Source organism: Rana temporaria, chromosome 11, assembly GCF_905171775.1.
Source record: "Rana temporaria chromosome 11, aRanTem1.1, whole genome shotgun sequence".
Classification (NCBI taxonomy): domain Eukaryota; kingdom Metazoa; phylum Chordata; class Amphibia; order Anura; family Ranidae; genus Rana; species Rana temporaria.
Window position 1 is genome coordinate 143,741,251 of NC_053499.1, and position 25,883 is coordinate 143,767,133.

General features: G+C 48.9%; 1 protein-coding gene across 2 annotated transcripts in view; it reads right to left on the minus strand.

Moving 5' to 3' along the window:
- ATP2C2 (ATPase secretory pathway Ca2+ transporting 2) overlaps window positions 1-25,883 on the minus strand; it is a 70,992-nt gene that overhangs the window by 36,419 nt on the left and 8,690 nt on the right. For both annotated transcript variants that reach the window (XM_040329327.1, XM_040329329.1), the window contains exons 2-7: window positions 12,463-12,573; window positions 10,875-10,991; window positions 8,862-8,951; window positions 6,936-6,971; window positions 3,953-4,014; window positions 2,575-2,683 (exon numbers count right to left, since the gene is read on the minus strand). In XM_040329327.1, the coding sequence (XP_040185261.1) occupies window positions 2,575-2,683; window positions 3,953-4,014; window positions 6,936-6,971; window positions 8,862-8,951; window positions 10,875-10,991; window positions 12,463-12,573 (525 nt within the window). The remainder of the gene's footprint in view (window positions 1-2,574; window positions 2,684-3,952; window positions 4,015-6,935; window positions 6,972-8,861; window positions 8,952-10,874; window positions 10,992-12,462; window positions 12,574-25,883) is intronic.

The following is a 25,883-nucleotide window of genomic DNA, read 5'->3' on the forward strand; positions in this document are numbered from 1 at the left end:
TTGAAGCTGTTAGCTGCAAAGGGCAGGGCCAACTCAATATTGAACCCTACGGACTAAGACTGGGATGCCATTAAAGTACATGTGTGTGTAAAGGCAGGCGTCCCAATACTTTTGGTAATATAGTGTATATGAATGAATGAATGAATGACTTGTATAGCGCAACGCATGCGAACTGAATCGCCTCTGGGCGCTTTTTCCAGCCAGTATCTGCTTGGCTGGTGCGGTCATTTTTACCCCTCGAGGATCTTGACACGCTACACTTTTGTACCTTACCTGCATACCTACACCTGTACTTTTCAATTGCCCAATGTTGTAATGTCACCCGATATACAGCATAACATAAATATGTATTCTGCTACATAATTGCATTCCGACAAACCCTACTGAAAAGGTAAATTCTTCCTTCACACAGTTGGGTTCGGTAACCAGGGTGGTATCGTTCCTTCGCTAATCCCGGTCACAAAGCCACTTCAGAAAAGGGAATACATATCTCAAAACTGGAAAAGTCAGTCTGGCCAGTTTGAAACAAAAGATCCCCCTCCGCTGAGAGTGGAGAAGAAAAACGGAGAATTCTACATGCACAACAAAAAAAATTCCCCTTTATACGAAGAATGTCTGTGCATCTAAAAATAAACCGTATATTATGTGAAGAAAATTGATATGAAACGCACCAGTGGCTACGTGGAGGGCGGCGGTGCCTTTCCCACTGCTATTAGGTGACCCCAGGCTGAGACACGGGCAGTGCAACCCGAAACAAATCTCATTGGATCTGCTAATTTGGCTCTGGGCAGGGTAATTAACACATAATAATCAGGTGAGCACAACACAGCCAGTGACCAGGTGAGCATATTACTCTGAATGACCAGTTGAAAAGAATACACCCAGTGACCAGGTGAGCACGATACACCCAGTGACCAGGTGAGCACGATACACCCAGTGACCAGGTGAGCACGATACACCCAGTGACCAGGTGAGCACGATACACCCAGTGACCAGGTGAGCACGATACACCCAGTGACCAGGTGAGCACGATACACCCAGTGACCAGGTGAGCACGATACACCCAGTGACCAGGTGAGCACGATACACCCAGTGACCAGGTGAGCACGATACACCCAGTGACCAGGTGAGCATATTACTCTGAATGACCAGATGAACAGAATGAACCTGCTGACCAGGTGAGCACAATTCGCCTAATAACCAGGTGGGCATAATACAGAGAACAATGAGAGGTCTTTTTACACAGAACATCCTTATCAGAGATCTGACCGCTACATAACCTTTTGTGACATCACAACGTCCACAGAATAATTTCCTTTACAGTGACACAACTAGGAACCAAGAGACCGCCACTCGATGCCTGCTGATCTCACCGAGTTGGGGGAGACTGAATGATAGAATCCAGCATTTGAAGGAGGTCTTGTCTGTAGGCCTGCATGAATACATCAATAAAAAGGACTTGCTCGTCATAAATATCCGCATTGAAGAACCACCAGAACCTCTGTACATGCTTCTTATATGCTGGGAAGAGGCCACATGAGTCTGAAAATTCTGACATATTTCAAGGGGTGTCCCCTCTTCATCAGAGCTGAACAGTCCAGCTCTGATGAAGGGACTGTCCTCGAAACATGTCAACACTTGCAGACCCGTGTGGCATCTTCCCAGCATCCAGGAAGCACGTACAGAGGTTCTGGCGGTTCTCCATGCGGATATTTATGATGAAAAAGTCCTTTATATTGGTTTGCGAGTACGATAACCTATTTCTTTGGCTCTATTCGCATATATATGGCCGTGGTTTTAGCGTGGGAGTCTGGTGCGGTTTTGTTAAACGGTTCAGGTGCAAATTTTTACCTGAAAATCACAACTGAAAAATGCACAGAAGTCTTTTTAAAACCGCACCGTGGCCGCCCCGCACATTCGCATATATGTGAACGGAGCCTAAACAGTGTATAAGGATAATGCAGGTGTGTCCAACATACATTATATATACACATTGTGTGAATATATTATATATATATATATATATATATATATATATATATACACACACACACACACACACACACATATATACACACACACACACACCAGGGGCGGACTGACAACTCATGGGGCCCCCGGGCAATAGAAGATTATGGGGCCCCTGGGCTTACAGATGGCCACCACGCCAAGAGGCAGGGCAGCTAAAATCTCGGGATTTTCACATAAAAAGCATGTCGGTTTTGGACATATTAGGGACAGAAAAAAAAAACATCGATTTTTACATACTGTCCCTGTTTTACTGAGCATGGCAACCCTGATGGGGCCCCCTAGTGGCATGGGGCCCTTGTGCAGTGCCCGAGTGACTCAATGGTCAGTCCGCCCCTGATATATATATATAATATGGTGTGTGTATATCTGTATTACACACTGTATATATATCCAAATTTGCAGAACGCGTTGGAAGAAAATCATCCTTCATCTCTCATATACAGCCGTCTGACATAAATAAAGGTTCTGAATACAAAAAAAAGAACGATGCATTGATTTGGTGGACTACGCCATGGTATGTGTGGTATGTGTGAGACACGTTACCTCTGTCAGTCTGATATCTGCAGGAACCCGGTCGCCGACCGAAAGACAGACCACATCCCCGGGGACCAGCTCCCGTGCCAGCAGGTGCTGCAACTTGCCATCGCGAATGCTGCGGAGAGAGGAGGCACGTTACCACCTATAACCTAATAGACCACGCCCCCCAATCCATAAACAAATTGATTTCCGATGGGCTACTTTGGGTCTCTGCTCACTATTTCCTAATTTAAGGGGTAACTCCACCTTAGGTTAAATCTTCAGGTGATCATTTCTATTGATGAAGATAAATGCATTTCACATATTTTTGTCCCTTTTCTGCATTTCCTCACCAGCTGTAAAAATTCATCATTGTCAGTCGGGGGTTCTGGTTTTCATTTTTTTTCTATTATAAAATGCAGACAAGGGGGCAGATCCACGTACCTCGGCGTATTTATCCGCCGGGCGTAGAGTATCCAAGATGCACTACGCCGCCGTAACTTACTTTTTTTTTTCAAATCCACAAAGAATCCGCGCCGTAAGTTACGGCGGCGTAGTGTATCTTTGGCGGCGTAATGGCGCGCCATTCAAATCCCTATGATGGGGGCGTGTTTTATGTAAATACGTCGTAACCCAAAGTAAACTGCGTTTTTTTTTTTAAGTGCGCCGTCCGTGGGGGTATGCCAGTGCGCATGCTCGAAATTAACCCGGAACAAGCCAATGCTCACGACCGTGACGTCATTCTACGCAAATCCCTATTCGCGAACGACTTAAAAAATTCTAAATGCGAGGCGGGAACGACGGCCATACTTAACATTGAGTACGCCTCATTACAGTAGCTTTAACTATACGCCGGAAAAAGCTGAACGCAAACGACGTAAAAAAAATGCGCAGGCCGGACGTACGTTCGTGGATCGCCGTATCCAATTTGCATACTCGACGCGGAATTTGACGGAAACGCCACATAGCGGCCGCCGAAAAATTGCAGCTTAGATCCGACGGCGTACTAAGACGTACGCCTGTCGGATTGAGCCGAGATGCCGTCGTATCTTGTTTTGAAGATACAAAACAAAGATACGACGCGCAAAATTTGAAATTACGCGGCGTATCAAGAGATACGCCGGCGTAATACTTTTGTGGATCTGCCCCAAGGTTTTCCACAAATAGGTTTTGCCTAGCCACACTTTGACCAATCATGCCCCTCTCCAGAGTCACCCAGCTTATTTTCAAGATGTCGCCACCAATGAGCATGCAGTAGTTGAAGCAATGCATTGTGGGACTGAATATTTGGAAAAAAGACAGAGACAGCCTGGCCAATGACATGCCAGTCAGGGATCAATCAATCATAGGGAGTACCGGTAGAAAGAGGTCTCCTTTAATAGGCCGCTACCACCCGGGGACTCACCAGTTGCATTCTGGGGGAACCAACTTGTTTAACTCTTCCAGAGACTTTTCCGAGCGATATTCCTGGAAAAGATACAAGCGGGTCAGGATATCATTTTTTAATTATCCCTCTTGCATGGTGTAGGACAGGAACGTTGAATCCCCTCAATGATCTTTTTACACTCCTCCAACCATTACAAGAGGGCACCGATTAGTCTCACTGATGGTAAATGCAGCAGGTGGAACATTTCATCTTGCCCATCTAAACATACACTATATTAAAAAAAAAGTATTGGGACGCCAATGAACTTTAGTGGCATCCCAGTCTTACTCCGTAGGGTTCAATATTGAGTTGGCCCCGCCCTTTGCAGCTATAACAGCTTCAACTCTTCTGGGAAGGCTGTCCACAAGGTTTAGGAGTGTGTCTATGGAAATGTTTGACCATTCTTCCAGAAGCGCATTTGTGAGGACAGGCACTGATGCTGGATGAGAAGACCTGGCTGGCAGTCTACGCTTTAAAAATTCCAAAGGTGTTCTATCGGGTTGAGGTCAGGACTCTGTACAGGCCAGTCAAGTTCCTCCACCTCAAACTTGCTTATCCATGTCTTTATGGACCTTGCTTTGTGCACTGGTGTGCAGTCATGTTGGAACAGGAAGGGGCCATCTCCAAACTGTTCCCACAAAATTGGGGAGCATGAAATTGTCCAAAATGTCTCGGTATGCTGAGGCCTTAAAGTGGAGGTTCACCCAAAAATAAATTTTTAACATTGGATTGAGGCTTGTTTTGTCAAGGGGAATCGGGTGTTTTTTTTTAAATCGAAGCAGTACTTACCGTTTTAGAGAGCAATCTTCTCCGCCGCTTCCGGGTATGGGCTGCGGGACTGGGCGTTCCTATTTGATTGACAGGCTTCCGACGGTCGCATCCATCGCGTCACAATTTTCCGAAAGTAGCCGAACGTCGGTGCGCAGGCGCCGTATAAAGCCGCACCGACATTCGGCTTCTTTCGGCTACTCGTGACGCGATAGAGGCGACCGTTGGAAGCCTGTCAATCAAATAGGAACGCCCAGTCCCGAAGACCATACCCGGAAGCGGCGGAGAAGATCTCTCTCTAAAACGGTAAGTACTGCTTCGATTTAAAAAAAAACACCCGATTCCCCTTCACAAAATGAGCATCAATCTAATGTTAAAAACATTTTTTCGGGTGAACTCCCGCTTTAAGAGTTCCCTTCACTGGAACTAAGGGGCTGAGCCCAACCCTCTGAGGAACAACCCCACATCATAGTCCCCCCCTCTACCAAATGATTTGGACCAGTGCACAAAGCAAGGTCCATAAAGACATGGATGAGCGAGTTTGGGGCGGGGGAACTTGACTGGCCTGCACAGAGTCCTGACCAGCGGCGGCCCATCTATTAGGGGCACCCGGGTGCTGCCACCACCTATATGCAGTGGATAGATTCATGCATGGTGCCTCTCACTAGACCACCTGCACTACTGGGAAAAAACTGTGCCAGCGATAGACCACACAATGAGTCTTGTCAGTGTGCCGTTCACTTAACTAGGGGGATATGAAGAACCCATTTCATCCTTCTCCGTACAAAGAAAGGAGGACAGAGGTTCCCCTATTTCTAGGACGGACGACCTGTTACAGGGACAGGAGAGGACAACATAATAATACAATATAACAAGTAACAAGGAACGTATACTATGTATTCATCTATTTATTTATTTTAAGGTGACAATAGGTGACAGAAACTTCTCCGCTCTCCACCTGAACAATGAAGTACAAACATTCTTGGTCTTGGTCCAGGGTGGCTTTGTGATAAATCACAGACGGAATGACGGCACGCCGTGCACACAGCGTCCCCGTATGAAGGTCAGACTAGCACTGTGTGTATAATGAGGGCGAGGACGTCAGCCATCCATCGTGACCGCACACGACCCCATATACTATTAGAATACCTCTATATGCCAAAATACCTCCACAAATTACAATACATATAAAACCTGATTGGAATACATCCACTTACTAAAATGCCTCCATACTCTGCCCCTCTGAAATGCCTCCAACCCCAATGGGTACATCCACACCCACCCCACTAAAATACCTCCATACCTCGCCCCACCAAAATGCCTCCATACCCTGCCCCTCTGAAATGCCTCCAACCCCAACGGGTACATCCACACCCACCCCACTAAAATACCTCCATACCTCGCCCCACCAAAATGCCTCCATACCCTGCCCCTCTGAAATGCCTCCAACCCCAATGGGTACATCCACCCCACTAAAATACCTCCATACCCTGCCCCTCTGAAATGCCTCCAACCCCAATGGGTACAGCCACACCCACCACACTAAAATACCTGCATACCTCGCCCCACCAAAATACCTCCATATGCCCCCCCCCCGATACATCCACACCCTGCCCCACCAAAATACCTCCATACCCTACCCCTCTGAAATCCCTCCATATACCCGCCCATTGGGTACATCCACACCCTGCCCCACAAAAATACCTCCATATTAGACCACCCCATTGGAATACCTCTACATGCCAAAATAGACCATAGACCACTCCATTCGAATACCACCATATAACACCCCACTGGAATACCACCACATCCTCTCCCACCGAAATATCTCCAAATGCCCCCCTATTGCAATACCCCCATATACCAAAATATCTCCAACATATACCACCCCACCAAAATGCCCTTCATATACCAATATATCTCCACATACCACTCCACTGAAATACCTCCATCTATTGAATACCCCCTCATCAACACCCCATCAGAATACATCTACACACCACCCTGTAGAAATACCTCCACAAACCAAAATGCCTCCACATACCATCCTCATATAACACTCTATTGGAATATTTCCATAGACCACCCCATCCGAACATCTCCACATACCACCCCATTGGAATACCTTTACACACCACACCACTGAAATACATACTACCCATAGACAACCCCACCCCTGGGTACCATGACATACCTGCACAAAGGCCACGGTCACGACGATGAGAATGGCCTGCAGCGAGAAGAGACAAAACACAGGTCAAGGATCCGGCAGGAACCGCCAAGAACAATGTGCGGTAAAGTACATGTGAGCAGCTCAGGAGCCAATGGACTGGCTGACAAAGATCTGAGGACAAACGCTATACTCTACAGCAGTGATGACGAACCTTGGCACCTAGGGTTGCCACTTTTTCTTCAAGTCAAACCGAACACTTAAGTGGCGCGTGGCAATTTTTATTGTATAAACTCTACATATATTTTGCTATTAAATAACATTTCTAATCATATGAAGTTAATAACAAGATCCCCCTTTACATCAGAATCCACAGCGTTCCCCTTTTACATCTGAACTCGCAGAGTTCCCTTTCACTCTAAGGGGGGACTCTGCAGACTCTGACATAATAGAGAACTCTGGGGACTCTAAGACAAGGGATGCTCTGGGAACCCTGATTTAAGGGAGAACACTGAGAACTCTGATGTAAGGGGGAACACTGTGGCCTCCAGTGTAAAGTGGAACTCTGAGAACCCTGATTTACTTTAGTGTACCCGCTGAGAGGCAGGAGAAAGAAGGGAGAGACTTCAGTCACAGACAGGGGTGGATGGTGAGCTCACTCACCCATTGGCAGTCAGCACCTCTCATCCAGATGTATCTGAGGCTGCTTTACTTCAAATTTCCGGCCCCAACTTTCCTTTTCTGAGGCACAGTGCCAGGGATTGGAGTGTGGGCAGAGACAGAGGGGTATGGGTGGGTGGGGGGGGGGGTTGAAGAGGTGCAGATCAAGCCCTCCCTCCTCTCCCGTGTGTGTGTGTGGGGGGGGGGGGGGGACTTTTAGTGCTTGCTCTGGGCAGTGTGAAAAAGTGTAACAGACACTCTCCGCTTACACAACTGCAGCCAGCAACCCTGCTGGGAAGTTATAGTCCAGTCTAAACAAAGTATCCGGGTTTCAGGCAGTCTGAAACCTGGACGCACAATTCCAAACCCGAACTGTCCGGGAGAATCCTGGACAGGTGGCAACCCTATTGGCACCCCAGGTGTTTTGGAACTACATTCACCATGATGCTCAGCTACACTGCAGAGTGCATGAGCATCATGGGAAATGTAGTTCCAAAACATCTGTGGCGCCAAGGTTCACCATCACTGGGAGTCTACACTGTTTGTAGTCTAGCCACTGCTAGGGAGTCTCACCCCGATGCAGAAATCCCTTCCCATCACAGGAGAAACATCAGGGGGATTTTAATAGCCCATCAAGGGGGGGCGGAGCCAGAACCCAGCAAGGAATGTTCAAATTGTTGTGTAATGTCTGGTACGTGATTCCAGCTGGCCAGGAACTGCTCATAGGTGGAGCGTTCCTTTAACAAAAACACATTGGGAGCCCCACCCAATCAGTAAAGAGTTTCAGGATCAGACAATCAGTTGGCAGGCATAATGTTTGATGCGAGGATCACTGCAGGATAAGCAAGATCTACAAATTATATATATATATATATATATATATATATATATATATACACACACACTTATGTAATATTTCATATGCTATATTGGGAAAAAATCATACTTATATTAGATTTCAGAAAAGCACAGAAATAAGAACTGTAGTAAAAGTTGTAGGAGGGCCGTGAAATTGGGAGAGGGACAAAAAAAAAAAAAAGAAAAAAAAAAAAAAAAAAGAAGGAAGAAATCAGGGGTTATATCAAGATGGATTATCCATAGTCCAAAACTCTGTTCTGTGTCCTAGTTAAAGCAATGGAAGGTCAGAATTTTTGCTGGATGATAGAGAGACCTGACTGAAAAGCACCAAAGGAAGCCGGAAGCTCTGGATTTGATGGAGGTTGGAGGCGAGTTAATTCAGATTAAATTCATCTGCAGGCGTAAGCTGCACAAACCGCGACATCAACTTACCACTGTGATGCTAACTGCATCCTCATACTCCTTTGTGATGACGCTGACCAGGGCGGAGCCAAGCAACAACAGGATGAGCGGATTCGTAAACTGATAAAAAGACAAAAACAGAATAGCCAATCTTTAGCTGTATATTATTATTATATATTTCTATAGCGCCGACATATACCACAGTGCTGTACAGAGAACACAGAGCCAGTCACATCAGTCTCTGTCCAGAGAAGCTTACACTCTAACAGTGGTGGTGCGTTCATAAGGGGCGCAGAAGCGCCGCCCCATCTCTCCTGTCACCCCTCTATCACCATGGATAGATTCATGCATTGCATGAATCTATGGTCACCGCCAACACCCCCTATTCAGGTGCCCGCAGGGCCGTCTTAATAGTATCATGGGCCCCTGGGCAAAGAAATGCTCTGGGGCCCCTACAACGATGACAGTGCAGGTAAACAGACATGAAGTAGGTAGGAGGCAGACTGCCTCCCCTGTGCATCTATCACTCTCAGTGCCATCATGGGACCTCCAATTTCAGGGCAGCGTAGGCTCAAGAACCAGCTGCTTTGGGGAAAGTGCAGGGGCCCCCCATGTGCCCAGGTGTGCCCTCTCATTAAGACAGCCCTGGGTGCCCGGACCCTTTTTGGGTGCTGGAAGCCTGAATTACAGCGGCGGGGTATTTTTTGGAAGCACCCGATTCCAAAGGATCTAATGGGCGCTCGCAGTTCACTCAGCGTTGCGTTTGGAAAGCAAATTAATATTCGCTTTCCCAACACTGAACCGCCTCTTAGCCAATCAGGTGCTCGGGTCTGTTACCCGTCACCTGATAGGTGTCCAATCACAGCGCCTGTTGTTTCAGCCTATCAGGCATCCAATCACTCGCTTCCCCACCGAGACAGGTAAGTGCCGGGCAGGCGGGGGATGCACACTGGCAGAATTTGATGGGCACAGGGGCGGCAATTGATGGGCACAGGGGCGGCAATTGATGGGCACAGGGGCGGCAATTGATGGGCACAGGGGCGGCAATTGATGGGCACAGGGGCGGCAATTGATGTTCCCCCCCCCACCCCAAAAAAAAAAAAAAAATTAAGCACCAGCCGCCACTGCACTCTAATGTCACCCCACAGTCACACACACTATTATACATTTATATAGCTCTGACATATGCCACATCAGTCTCTGCACCAGAGGAGCTTACACTCTAATGCCCCCCCACAGTCGCACACCAATATTGTTAAACATTTATTTTGCAGTAGGTGATATCTCAGCTCTGCTCCTGCATGAGTCATGCTATCCACCTGATGCCGCAGAAGAGGGTGGGCGCCAGGTAAGTGTGTCAGCTATGGATTATATCAGACCCTCTACCTGGATGTCGGAGTTAAGATTTATCGATTTGAGTTGCGCTTTAAAATCAAATGCTGCTCAGATTTTTTTTCATCTTCAGATTTAATATTTTGTTGCTTGAGGCCGCCCCTTCCCTCCATGTGGCAGGCCCTGCTGGTAGTTGTAGTCCCTCCGCAGCTGCTGCAGTGTAGGCGCCCCTCCCTACTGTGCTGCGTTATTCAAGTCTTGTGTAGAAATGATCACACATCAGCCTGTGATTGGCTGAGAGAAGGCGCTTGCACGGTTGGCCCTGGGGACGGTGTATAAGTGTGCAGAGAAGTGGATGCAGACATCTCTCCCCTCCCAGAGGATGCAGAAACTTGCTAAGTGTTTCCTCTCTTCCTTCACGGAGAGTGTAATGGGCTCCGCTTTATTTCCCTGACACCGGGTTTACCGCCCGCAGTGTTTCAAAGGCTGCACGGAGCGACCGTTTAACCCTGCCGGGATGTGAAATCATTCAGATGGCTCCTGGTTGAAGTTAGAGAGGTCATTGAACGAGTCTGTAACGTGCGTTTATATTATCCAGGCTCCGCAGGGACACTGCAGAATCATGTGAACAGAGGCTGCAGTCCTGCCAACAAGTACAGTGAAAGACCATCTGAATGACATAACCAGATCAATGTCCTTCTCATATCTTACCTGTCCCAGGTATTTCTTCCACACGGGATCGGCGCTGTCCACTTGAAATTCATTCCAGCCATGCTTCACCCGCCGCTGGAGAACTGCGCACTCAGACAGTCCAGTGTTCACGTCCGCCTGTAAATGGAGAGAGCGTCAGGATGAGAGGGCAGAGGACGGGCTGGTGATACAGTTATCAGTTCTAACAGGTGTCGGCAAACCCCATCCCATACATGAACCTGGCGGGTACACAATGCCTCTTGCACTGCCACCCGCTGCCATTTTTAGATTGTAAGCTCTAATGAGCAGAGCCCTCCGATTCCTCTTGTACCAAATTGTAATGCAACTGTAATATCTGCCTTTATTTTGTTAAGCGCTGCGCAAGCTGTTGGCACTATATAAAACCTGTATAATAATAAAAATAATAATTGGCTGCAACTGACAGATCACGAGGATATGATTTTTTTAAAGCCTCGCCCACCCTCCTCTCTGATGCCTGAGGGTGAGGGTGAGGGTGTAGGTGTTCTATGCAGGTTAGGCCGGACCGTACACCTGCACCGGGACCCTGTGTTCATAAAGGTAGAGGACTTGGTGTTGATCTGAAGTCTGATGTGCATTAATTGGTGCCAAACTAAAGACTGTGGTGCATGCAGGGCCGGCGCTAGCGCAAGGCAACATTGGCACTTGCCTTACGGCGCCAGCGCCGGCCAGGGCGGGAAATCAGCCGAGCGAGGCCGCCCGATCGCAATCAAGCAGGGAGTGCGCCGCGCGGGGTGCAGTTCACCCAGGCGCCACAGGGGTGGAGGCGCTCAAGCGCCAGAGTGCTCTGCTCCCTTCTCCTCTCCTTGTTTGAAGCCTCGCTCTCCACCGCCGCGGTATTTCCTTGAGTCCTCCTCACGATCGTCATGTTCTCCACCCAGGCGGCGCAGCTGCACACTGCCCTCTCCTCTCCAGCTGCCGCCCGGGTGGGATTTGTCCTGGGGGGTGGTTTATGGTGGCCTCTGTACTAATGGAGGGGGGGTGAGAGTGCTTTGTGGGGGGGTCTGTACCAATTGTGGGGGGAGGTCTCTACTAATGGAGGGGGGGTGTGGTTTGTCCTGTGGGGGGTGGTTTATGGGGGGGTCTGTACTAATGGAGGCGGGTTGATTTGTCCTGGGGGGCAGCAGTGTGTGTGGGCTGCCGCTGCGGGCGGCATCTGAAGGACAAGTTCAGACCACGCCGCGCTCACCACACAGGCCGGACACATGCCCGCTGAGCCGCCGCCGTGACTTACAAGGCTTCAAAACAGGTAAGGGGGACCTGTTTTACAGTTTCCTGTTTAAAAAAAAAAAATCCCTGCAATAATATATTAATCAGCCTGTATAATGTATTATTGCTGGGATTTGTAGTTCTCTGTAACCGCTGGTATTCTGCATTGCGTTTTATATATTTAGGTATCTGAAATCCCTCCACACCCCTCTATGGTCACATTTTTTTTTTTTACAGACGACTTTCTTCTGACAATTGAATACAAAAAATCCGCCTTCAGCGACGCGCCTCATCATGATTGCGGGTTATAATGAATATGGCTGATTGCCGGATTAACAAATAAAACTGAAGAGAGACTCACATGTAAATATTTGATCACTTCCTCCTCGCTCAGACGGCTCGCTTCCTTCGCTGTCAACGGTACAACATCATCGCCATGTTCCACCGACTTCAGCTCACACTGGTCGTCCGCCTGCGGCAAGAAAGGAGATTTGTTGAGAATTTTTTATACATTATGATATTCGCAAAATCCGCTACAGAAACTCCTAGTCCCCGAACACCAGAGCTTTACTTTATTCAATAACTACAGCGGGCAAGGGGTGATGAGGGCCTCCGCTAGTGCTGTACCTACTCACCAATGAAGGCTCTGTGCGTACCCACCCACCCACCAATGAAGGCTGTGTGCGTAAACAACCCACCAACCAATGAAGGCTGTGTGCGTACCCACCCACCAATGAAGGCTGTGTGCGTACCCACCCACCCACCAATGAAGGCTGTGTGCGTACCCACCCACCCACCAATGAAGGCTGTGTGCGTAAACAACCCACCCACCAATGAAGGCTGTGTGCGTAAACAACCCACCAACCAATGAAGGCTGTGTGCGTAAACAACCCACCAACCAATGAAGGCTGTGTGCGTACCCACCCACCCACCAATGAAGGCTGTGTGCGTACCCAACCCACCCACCAATGAAGGCTGTGTGCGTACCCAACCCACCCACCAATGAAGGCTGTGTGCGTACCCAACCCACCCACCAATGAAGGCTGTGTGCGTACCCAACCCACCCACCAATGAAGGCTGTGTGCGTACCCAACCCACCCACCAATGAAGGCTGTGTGCGTACCCAACCCACCCACCAATGAAGGCTGTGTGCGTACCCAACCCACCCACCAATGAAGGCTGTGTGCGTACCCAACCCACCCACCAATGAAGGCTGTGTGCGTACCCAACCCACCCACCAATGAAGGCTGTGTGCGTACCCACCAATGAAGGCTGTGTGCGTACCCACCCACCCATGAAGGCTGTGTGCGTACCCACCCACCCATGAAGGCTGTGTGCGTACCCACCCACCCACCAATGAAGGCTGTGTGCGTAAATGAAGGCTGTGTGCGTACCCACCCACCAATGAAGGTTGTGTGCGTAGATGAAGGCTGTGTGCGTATATGAAGGCTCTGTGCGTACCCACCCACCAATGCATTACCCCAGTTTTGAGGGACAGGGGACCTTAACGCTGCTGTGCTCGGGCAGCGTTAGGAGCCCTGACTCAGGAGCGGGGCCGCCAGTGTCCCTAACAACCAATGAATATCGGTGACACCACTCCTTGTGACATCAATGACCCAGCATGCCCTCAGTCAATGACATCACAAGGGCGCGGGTTCACCAGGTGACACCACCGGGTGGCGCTAAGGCCCCTTAGTTATTGAACAGCAGGATCTGGGGGCCGCCTTGTTAAAGGGGGCTTCCAGATTCCGATAAACCCCCTGCCCACAGACCCCCACAACCATCGGCCAGGGTGGTGGGGAAGAGGCTCTTGTCCTTGAATTATTTGTCCCCCATTAAAGGTGCGAGTGGGGCCCCATGTCAAGTTTTGCCTAGGGCCTCAAAAAACGTAGAGGCACCTCTGAATGACGGGTCTGTGCGTACCCACCCAATGAGGGCTGTGGGCCTACCACCCACCAATGAAAGCGGTGTGCGTACCCACCAATGTCTGCAGTGTACACACCCACCAACGGAGAACCTACCACTGAGGCACGGATATGTATCTAAAAAACACCAACATAGATCTACAGAGACACAGACAAGAATCTATAGGACACTGACATGAACACACTGAATCACTGATATGAATCAAACATTCACTGCACAGGATACAATTAGATACAAAGTCAGCTCTGGGGTGATGAAAGGATACAATCCTTCTAGTAAAGTTCTTCCATCCAGAGATCATTGGAGGGTTCCCATTGGAATACATATAGTGATATCGATGACCTTGCAGCTCTCCAGGAAATCCTTTTACCTCATCATAGACCAGACATAAAGTGCAGTGGAAGAATTGTGATAAAAGGATAGCATACCAAAAAAAGATGTATGGAGAACACATGTACTATAAAATCCATCTATGGAGAGGCCTGCTCTACAAACTGGGTACAGGAAATGCTCAAATGTTCAATCTCAAGCGTGCATCCTCTTTTATGCGTTTCAAGGGTGCGCTCCCTTCTTCGGGGCTACCCAACATCCAAACACATTATTATTAAATAACCCCCCCCCCCATGCACTCTGAGTCCACCCTATTTTGAAGCCTATTAGAGCTCTAATCAGGTGCTTCAAAATAAATATATAAAAAAACAGCCCCGCCGCTTTAATTCAGGCGCCCAGTGTCCTGAAAAGGGGCTGGACACCTGAATTGGGGGTGGTTGCGGCGGCCATGGATAGATTCATGCTATGCATGATCCTATCCATTATTCATATAGGGGGTGGCGTGGAGAGAGGGGGTGGCACCCCTAATGGACATGCCACCACTAATCCAGGGCACTATGCAGCATTACAGGCCTCCTCAGAGCACTATGCAGCATTACAGGCCTCCTCAGAGCACCATCCAGAGCACTATGCAGCATTACAGGCCTCCTCAGATCACCGTCCAGAGCACTATGCAGCATTACAGGCCTCCTCAGACCACCACCCAGAGCACTATGCAGCATTACAGGCCTCCTCACACCACCATCCAGAGCACTATGCAGCATTACAGGCCTCCTCAGAGCACTATGCAGCATTACAGGCCTCCTCACACCACCGTCCAGAGCACTATGCAGCATTTTAGGCCTCCTCGCCGTCCAGAGCACTATGGAGCATTACAAGCCTCCTCACACCACCCTCCAGAGCACTATGCAGCATTACAGGCCTCCTCAGACAACCATCCAGAGCACTATGGAGCATTACAGGCCTCCTCACACCACCCTCCAGAGCACTATGCAGCATTACAGGCCTCCTCAGACAACCATCCAGAGCACTATGGAGCATTACAGGCCTCCTCACACCACCCTCCAGAGCACTATGGAGCATTACAGGCCTCCTCACACCACCCTCCAGAGCACTATGCAGCACAGGCCTCCTCAGACCACCGACCAGAGCACTATGCAGCATTACAGGCCTCCTTACACCACCGCTCAGAGCACTATGCAGCACAGGCCTCCTCACACCACCGCCCAGAGCACTATGCAGCATTACAGGCCTTCTTAGACCACCGTCCAGAGCACTATGCAGCATTACAGGCCTCATCTGACCCTCTGACCACCACCCAGAGCACTATGGAGCATTACAGGCCTCCTCACACCACCCTCCAGAGCACTATGGAGTATTACAGGCCTCCTCACACCACCCTTCAGAGCACTATGGAGTATTACAGGCCTCCTCACACCACCCTCCAGAGCACTATGGAGTATTACAGGCCTCCTCACACCACCCTCCAGAGCACTATGGAGTATTACAGGCCTCCTCACACCACTATGCAGCATTACAGGCCTCCATTCCAGACAGCTAATCCTGAAATTCATACAAAAGGTAAGCACAGTACACTACACTTAACTATGTACATTGCAGGTGATTTTTTTTTTACTTTCTTGCAGTCAGATTGCATACCTTTTGTTATTCTGAAGTAATAGCCATTTGTTATGTTGTGCACTTAGTCACTGAATCTTAATGGAAGATATTTCATAATAGCTCTCAGCTGCTGCTTTCCCCAGAATTGAAGTTTCTCACTAAAATATATATATATATATATAGAGGGATGTAGTCACTGGGAGGGGCACTGTCAATTTTCACATGGCACAGGGCGCCTAAAAGGCCTGAGGCTGGCCCTGGGAAGGGCCACACATGTAGTATATTATAGAGAGACAACTTATAGCCGACTGTGTGGGGTGAGAGAGAAAGTAAAATCAGAATAACTTGATTTTTTCCCCCCTAATTCAGCCCCACAGATACATAAAACCTCCAATGACGGGCCAAGTCATGCCAGTGCACTGCTCTTTTTCAGACAGGTTCTCATCTTGCAAGTGGGGCTATGTGGATTCTCATACAGCACGGGCATACTCCTCTGCCTTTTTAAAGCGGAGTTCCACCAAGAGTGGAACTTCCGCTTTAAGCACTCCAAGCCCCCTTACATGCCACTTTTGGCATGTAATTTTTATTTTGGGGGGGGGGGGGAGTGGGGGGCTTTGGTAGGAGTGAGACTTCCTGTCCCACTTCCACCCGGAGACTGCCTAGGCAACTCCTCCTCTTGCCCCTCCCTTTAGGCGATCTCCTGGGACACGTGACAGGTCCCAGGAGATCGCCTGTCCATTCATAGAGTGCAGCGCGACTCGCTCTTTCGCAGCGAGTGCTGGGCCGTGAAGCCGAAAGCTGTCACGGCCGGGTGCCCACACTATGAATGGAGGCGTCGGCTGGAGGGGGGGGGGGGGTGTGGAGCTGTGGGGGGCCGTGTCGCTGGACCGTGGAGCAGGTAAGTGTCTGTTTATTAAAAGTCAAACCTGGATCCATCCTGTCTTGTATCAACGGTTCAGGTTGTTGGTGGTGTAATGGTCTGGGGGATATTTTCTTGGCACATTAATTGATCATCATTTAACCGCTTGCCAACCAGCCGCCGTCATTATACTGCAGCAGGTCGGCTCTCCTGTGCGAACCGCCGTAGGTGTATGTTGGTCTTTGCATAGGAAATAGCGTGTGCGAGCGTGCCCGGCAGACTCTATGTCCACCGGCGACCCGCGATATCGGTGTACAGAGGCAGAAACGGGGAACTGCCTATGTAAACAAGGCAATCCCACATTCTGCCATATGACATGTCAGATCTTCTGGAAGAGGAAAGGGAAAGGGAAGAGGAAAGGGAAGAGGAAAGGGAAGAGGAGAGGGAAGAGGAGAGGGAAGAAAGAAAGGAAGGAAGGAAGAGAGGGAGGGAGGGAAAGAAGGAAGAGGAAGGAAGGAAAGAAGGAAGAGGAAGGAAGGAAAGGAGGAAGGAAGGAAGGAAGGAAAGAAAGAAGGAAGGAAGGAAAGGAGGAAAGAAAGAAGGAAGAGGAGAGGGAGGGAGGGAAGGAAAGAAGAGGAGAGGGAGGGAGGGAGGGAGGGAAAGAAGGAAGAGGAGAGGGAGGGAGGGAGGGAAAGAAGGAAGAGGAGAGGGAGGGAGGGAGGGATGGAAAGAAGGAATAGGAAGGAAAGGAGGAAAGGAAAGGAAAGGAAAGGAGGAAAAGGAAAGGAAAGGAAAGGAGGAAAAGGAAAGGAAAGGAGAAAAAGGAAAGGAAAGGAAAGGAGGAAAAGGAAAGGAAAGGAAAGGAAAGGAGGAAAAGGAAAGGAAAGGAGAAAAAGGAAAGGAAAGGAAAGGAGGAAAAGGAAAGGAGGAAAAGGAAAGGAGGAAAAGGAAAGGAGGAAAAGGAAAGTAAAGGAAAGGAGGAAAGTAAAGGAAAGGAGGAAAAGGAAAGGAAAGGAGGAAAAGGAAAGGAAAGGAGGAAAAGGAAAGGAAAGGAGGAAAAGGAAAGGAAAGGAGGAAAAGGAAAGGAAAGGAGGAAAAGGAAAGGAGGAAAAGGAAAGGAGGAAAAGGAAAGGAGGAAAAGGAAAGGAGGAAAAGGAAAGGAGGAAAAGGAAAGGAGGAAAAGGAAAGGAGGAAAAGGAAAGGAGGAAAAGGAAAGGAGGAAAAGGAAAGGAGGAAAAGGAAAGGAAAGGAAAGGAAAGAGGGAGGGAGGAAAGAGGAGGAGGAAAGGAAGGAAGGAAGGAAGGAAGGAAGGAAGGAAGGAAGGAAGGAAGGAAGGAAGGAAGGAAGGAAGAAAGAAAGAAAGAAAGAAAGAAAGAAAGAAAGAAAGAAAGAAAGAAAGAAAGAAAGAAAGAAAGAAAGAAAGAAAGAAAGAAAGAAAGAAAGAAAGGAGGATGACTCTTGCTGTCCATCCTTTATGATGGGCCTGGACAGTTGAGCTCCAAGATGACAACCGTTAGCTGGTAAACATTCCCCAACATCTTCAAAGCAGCAACATTTCAGCACACAGTGACTGACATTCCCCCAAGACAATTGTCCCCTCAGGTGTAGACATCACCTGCCACAGCTGTAGAGATGTACAAAGATGACTCAGCACCAGCCGTATGAACATGAAAAGGACAACCACACACACACACACACACACACACACACAACAGGTACAGTCGGCCTTAAACCAGAACAATCCAGCAAAGTTACATTTTTGGTTTCAATCTTTTTTTTTGCCACCTTTTCTTCAAGCCAAACCCAAACACTTTAGCGGCGGCATTTTTTTTTTGGGGGGGGGGGGTATACGCTACAAGTTGTAAAAGACCTGGGACACTTTTGGTGGCCTAAAAGAGTAGTAATGTGGTGCATAGCTCGTCGCAGCAAATAGTGTGTGGATGAATTGTGAGTGTTCTGCACAGAATGCAGGGGTCAGATATGTCCTGGGGAGAGGGCTAGTGCTAGCAGGGGGGTGGGGAGAGATAGGTATGTGCCGTGGGGCAGTGGCGGCGAGTGCGCAAATATTTTTTTGGGGGGGGGTGGGCGCAATCAAACGGATTCTGTAAAAAAACATCAATTGCAGCCACTGTGCCCATCATATGCAGCCAATGTGCCCATCATATGCAGCCAATGTGCCCACCATCATATGCAGCCACTGTGCCCACCATCATATGCAGCCACTGTGCCCACCATCATATGCAGCCACTGTGCCCACCATCATATGCAGCCACTGTGCCCACCATCATATGCAGCCACTGTGCCCACCATCATATGCAGCCACTGTGCCAATCATATGCAGCCACTGTGCCCACCATTATATGAAGCCACTGTGCCCACCATCATATGAAGCCTCTGTGCCCATCATATACAGCGCCACTGTGCCGGGGGTGCTTCAGGGGTCAGATATGTGCTGGGGGGGTGCTTTGTGAGAGAAGAGGGCCAGTGCAAGGGGGATGGGTAGGGGGTAGGATATGTGCTGGAGGGGTGTTTGGGAAGAAAGAGAGAGGTTGCCAGATTTTAAATCTAATCCACACTTCTAGCCTTGCCTCCCCCCTGCCAAAGACCCCACCCCCCCCCCCCCCCAGCACATGTCCTCCTAACCCCTGGATCACTCATATTTTCTACCTTGTCCTCTTTACCAGACACTCTCTCCCCCTCCCTCCTCCATCTACAGAACATAATAAAAACTTTGTGCAGACCTGAGATCAGAGCGTCCTCCTCCTCCTCCACGTGTGTGTACAGAACGGAGAAGGAGGGGAGGAGTTTTGATACACTGACACTCTACTCTGCCTGACACTGACAGCAGCTTGGTTCAGCTGAGGGAAGACTCGTCACTCCCGGTGCAGTCCATGAGAAAGATGTGTCCGGGTCTGGTGCAGTAGTAAACCCGAACACATCATTCAAAAACCGGACTGTCCGGGGGGAAACCGTACAGGTGGCAACCCTAGTCACAACCCCGAATTATTGGAGAATGGATGATGCACAGATTACAGACAGATACCTACAGTGCCTTGAAAAAAGTATTCATACCCCTTGAAATTTTCCAAGTATTGTCATGTTACAACTAAAAACGCAAATGTATCTTATTGGGATTTTACATGATAGACCAACACAAAATGGCACATAATTGTGAATTGGAAGCAAAATGATAAATGGTTTTCAATTTTTTTTTACAAATATCTAAAAAGTGTGGTGTGCATTTGTATTCAGCCCCCTTTACTCTGATACCCCCCAACTGAAATCTAGTGGAACCAAATGCCTTCAAAAGTCACCCAATTAGTAAATAGAGTCCACCTGCGTGGAAAGAAATCTCAGTATAAATACAGCTGTTCTATGAAGCCCTCAGAGGTTTGTTAGAGAACCTTAGGGAACAAACAGTATCATGAAGGCCAAGGAACACACCAGACAGGTCAGGGATAAAGATGTGGAGAAGTATAAAGCAGGGTTAGGTTATAAAAAAAATATCCCAAGCTTTGAGTATCTCACAGAGCTCTGTTCAATCCATCATCTGAAAATGGGAGTATGGCAAAACTGCAAACCTACCAAGACCTGGCAGTCCACCTAAACTGACCAGCCGGGCAAGGAGAACATTAATCAGAGAAGAGCCAAGAGGCCCATGGCATCTCTGGAGGAGCTGCAGAGATCCACAGCTCAGGTGGGAGAATCTGTCCACAGGACAACTATTAGTCGTGTTCTCCACAAATCTGCCCTTTATGGAAGAGTGGCAAGAAGAAAGCCATTGTTGAAAGAAAGACATAAGTCCCATTTGCAGTTTGTGAGAAGTCATGTGGGGGACACAGCAAAGATGTAGAAGAAGGGGCTCTGGTCAGATGAGACCAAAATTGTACTTTTTGGCCTAAAAGCAAAACGCTATGTGTGGTGGAAAACTAACACTGCACATCACCCTGAACACGCCATCCACACTGTGAAACATGGTGGTGACAGCATCATGTTGTGGGGATGCTTTTCTTCAGTAGGGACAGGGAAGCTGGTCAGAGTTGATGGGAAGATGGATGGAGACAAATACAGGACAATCTTAGAAGAAAACCTGTTGGAGTCTACAAAAGACTCGAGACTGGGGTGGAGGTTCACCTTCCAGCAGGACAACAACCCTAAACATACAGCCAGAGCTACAATGGAATGGTTTAGATCAAAGCATATTCATGTGTTAGAATGGCCCAGTCACAGTCAAAACCTAAATCACATTGAGAATCTGTGGCAAGACTTGAAAATTGCTGCTCACAGACGCTCTCCATCCAATCTGACAGAACTTGAGATATTTTGCAAAGAAGAATGGGCAGAAATGTCCCTCTCTAGATGGGCAAAGCTGGCAGAGACATCCCCAAAAAGACTTGTAGCTGTAATTGCAGAGAAAGGCGGTTCTACAAAGTATTGACTCCGGGGGGCGCCATACAAATATTGAAAATCATTTATCATTTTCATTCCACAATTATGTGCCACTTTGTGTTGGTCTATCACATAAAATATATCTACAGGGAGTGCAGAATTATTAGGCAAATGAGTATTTTGACCACATCATCCTCTTTATGCATGTTGTCTTACTCCAAGCTGTATAGGCTCGAAAGCCTACTACCAATTAAGCATATTAGGTGATGTACATCTCTGTAATGAGGAGGGGTGTGGTCTAATGACATCAACACCCTATATCAGGTGTGCATAATTATTAGGCAACTTCCTTTCCTTTGGCAAAATGGGTCAAGAGAAGGACTTGACAGGCTCAGAAAAGTCAAAAATAGTGAGATATCTTGCAGAGGGATGCAGCACTCTTAAAATTGCAAAGCTTCTGAAGCGTGATCATCGAACAATCAAGCGTTTCATTCAAAATAGTCAACAGGGTCGCAAGAAGCGTGTGGAAAAACCAAGGTGCAAAATAACTGCCCATTAACTGAGAAAAGTCAAGCGTGCAGCTGCCAAGATGCCACTTGCCACCAGTTTGGCCATATTTCAGAGCTGCAACATCACTGGAGTGCCCAAAAGCACAAGGTGTGCAATACTCAGAGACATGGCCAAGGTAAGAAAGGCTGAAAGACGACCACCACTGAACAAGACACACAAGCTGAAACATCAAGACTGGGCCAAGAAATATCTCAAGACTGATTTTTCTAAGGTTTTATGGACTGCTGAAATGAGAGTGAGTCTTGATGGGCCAGGTGGATGGGCCCGTGGCTGGATTGGTAAAGGGCAGAGAGCTCCAGTCCGACTCAGACGCCAGCAAGGTGGAGGTGGAGTACTGGTTTGGGCTGGTATCATCAAAGATGAGCTTGTGGGGCCTTTTTGGGTTGAGGATGGAGTCAAGCTCAACTCCCAGTCCTACTGCCAGTTTCTGGAAGACACCTTCTTCAAGCAGTGGTACAGGAAGAAGTCTGCATCCTTCAAGAAAAACATGATTTTCATGCAGGACAATGCTCCATCACACGCGTCCAAGTACTCCACAGCGTGGCTGGCAAGAAAGGGTATAAAAGAAGAAAAAGTAATGACATGGCCTCCTTGTTCACCTGATCTGAACCCCATTGAGAACCTGTGGTCCATCATCAAATGTGAGATTTACAAGGAGGGAAAACAGTACACCTCTCTGAACAGTGTCTGGGAGGCTGTGGTTGCTGCTGCACGCAATGTTGATGGTGAACAGATCAAAACACTGACAGAATCCATGGATGTCAGGCTTTTGAGTGTCCTTGCAAAGAAAGGTGGCTATATTTTTTACTGATTTGTTTTTGTTTTGTTTTTGAATGTCATAAATGTATATTTGTGAATGTTGAGATGTTATATTGGTTTCACTGGTAAAAATAAATAATTGAAATGGGTATATATATTTTTTTTGTTAAGTTGCCTAATAATTCTGCACAGTAATAGTCACCTGCACACACAGATATCCCCCTAAAATAGCTAAAACTAAAAACAAACTAAAAACTACTTCCAAAAATATTCAGCTTTGATATTAATGAGTTTTTTGGGTTCATTGAGAACATGGTTGTTGTTCAATAATAAAATTAATGCTCAAAAATACAACTTGCCTAATAATTCTGCACTCCCTGTACGTGTTACGGTTGTAACATGACAAATGTGGAAAATTCCAAGGGGTATGAATACTTTTTCCAAGACACTGTATATACAGTATCTCACAAAAGTAAGTACACACCTCACATTTTTTGAAAATAATTTATCTTTTCATGTGACAACAGAAATGACACTTTGCTACAATGTTGTGTAGTGAGTGTACAGCTTATATAACAGTGTAAATTTTCTGTCCCCTCAAAATAACTCACACAGCCATTAATGTCTAAACCGCTGGCAACAAAAGTGAGTACACCCTTAAGTGAAAATGTCCAAATTGGGCCCAAAGTGTCAATATTTTGTGTGGCCGTCATTATTTTCCAGCACTGCCTTAACCCTCTTGGGGTGAAAAAAAAAAGGTTTAATTTTATCAAGACCAAAATGTATTCATCTTCCTGTGACACGCCGGCTTGAAATTCAGCGCAATCTTCCTTCCCAGAATCCTCCTCCTCCCCCGAGTGACCCAATTCTGGAGGTGATACAAAGTAGCAGAATGAAGAGAAGACAGGCGCGGCAGAAATTACTGGCAGCACCTCGCCCGCAATTACAATGGGATTAAAATGACAACGACATAAGCTGGAGTGCAGCGGATCAATGGGGGAACGCAGTACTGTCACCCTGGTAAAGGGCTACAGAACACCCCCAATCTCTTTAGCAATGGGAGGGGGTGTTCTGTAGTCCTCGGAGACAGCTGGGAATAATATAACTGATAACAGCCCAGACAAACCAAAGAGCACAAAGTGTTCATGTGCGTGTGTAGAGGCAGGCGTCCCAATACTTTTGATAATATAGTGTATGTCCTGTGTGACCCCGGCTACGCCTGCATACAGACGTCACCCTCTGCCTACTGCTGGCGCTTGCCAATAAAAACAAAGTAATGACCATAAAAATCTGTAAACATGGGTGTCGGGGACAGTCGGTGTCCAGGATACAGGTAATCCTTCTACACTCACCTTATCTTTATATGACTGAGTATAAGCCTCCCACTACCCACCTCCACATAAAATATAAAACATGACTTGGTGGAAAGGTGACACTTTTTCAAGCCAGACCCAAAAACTTTAGCGGCACACAGTAAATTTTTTTGTTTTAGCATACACTATAGCATTGTATTGACCTGGCACACCTTTGGGCACTCCAAAGAGAATAGTAATGCGGCGCACATAGTGCCCCCTCACCCTCCTGTCAAGCCATATTCCTGTCTGAATTATGTGTCAGGGTTAGAAGTGGACTGAAACCCTGACTGTCTGGGTGAATCCCAGACAGGTGGCAACCCGACTCTCTGGACTGAAATCCTATCCCAGCCGTAGATAAAAGGATTTCCAAATAGGACTGCAAACTTTTTCGCAATATTTTGTTATGACTCTACTCTAAACTGAGACATAAGCCGTCTTTAGTGGTGGAGCAGCTTTAAAATGGATCATTCGTTCGGATTATATTACTTCCTTACTTTTCCTTCCTCCTGAAACCTGTTGTCTGTCTTTTCTTTTCTATGAAGGTTAATCAGTAGGGGGTGGGATGTACCTGCACCTGACCCCACCACTGCCACACACAGTGTCCCACACAGTTTTTAATTTTTGCACATGTGTATGACTGATGGCCCCTCAGTCCAGCCCTCCCTGCCCTAGAGTTGGACCTTTAGTCCCTGAGTCTGGACCTCTCTACCTAGCAGTAAAGTCTGAGCTCAGAGTCCACCAGCCCTCCTGATCCAAGGGTCTAGCCCTCATAGCCCAGTTTAGCCCCCCAGAGCCTGACCCTTCCGGCCCCAAAGCCTGGCTCTAGGACTCAACCCCTCTGCCCAACGCCAGAGGCCGCCCCCTCTGTCCAACGCCAGAGGCCGCCCACCCTCCCCCTCTGCCCAACGCCAGAGGCCGCCCACCCTCCCCCTCTGCCCAACGCCAGAGGCCACCCACCCTCCCCCTCTGCCCAACGCCAGAGGCCACCCACCCTCCCCCTCTGCCCAACGCCAGAGGCCACCCACCCTCCCCCTCTGCCCAACGCCAGAGGCCACCCACCCTCCCCCTCTGCCCAACGCCAGAGGCCACCCACCCTCCCCCTCTGCCCAACGCCAGAGGCCACCCACCCTCCCCCTCTGCCCAACGCCAGAGGCCACCCACCCTCCCCCTCTGCCCAACGCCAGAGGCCACCCACCCTCCCCCTCTGCCCAACGCCAGAGGCCACCCACCCTCCCCCTCTGCCCAACGCCAGAGGCCACCCACCCTCCCCCTCTGCCCAACGCCAGAGGCCACCCACCCTCCCCCTCTGCCCAACGCCAGAGGCCACCCTCCCCCTCTGCCCAACGCCAGAGGCCACCCTCCCCCTCTGCCCAACGCCAGAGGCCACCCTCCCCCTCTGCCCAACGCCAGAGGCCACCCTCCCCCTCTGCCCAACGCCAGAGGCCACCCTCCCCCTCTGCCCAACGCCAGAGGCCACCCTCCCCCTCTGCCCAACGCCAGAGGCCACCCCCCCCCTCTGCCCAACGCCAGAGGCCACCCCCCCTCAACCAATGACAGAGGTCACCCCCTCCTCTGCCCAACGCCAGAGGCCACCCCCCCTCTGCCCAACGCCAGAGGCCAGCCCCCCCCCTGCCCAACGCCAGAGGCCAGCCCCCCCCCACTGCCCAATGCCAGAGGCCATCCCCTCCCCTCTGCCCAACGCCAGAGGCCACCCCCCCTCAACCAATGACAGAGGTCACCCCCTCCTCTGCCCAACGCCAGAGGCCACCCCCCCTCTGCCCAACGCCAGAGGCCACCCCCCCTCTGCCCAACGCCAGAGGCCACCCCCCCCTCTGCCCAACACTAGGGGCTTCAGCCTCCCACATAGGGTTGACTTATAGCCTTCTGCCATATAGGGTGGCCCATTATCCTCCCATATAGTAATCCACTTTCTGCTGCCACCCTGGTAATCAGAGCAATCGCACTCCCGATTAG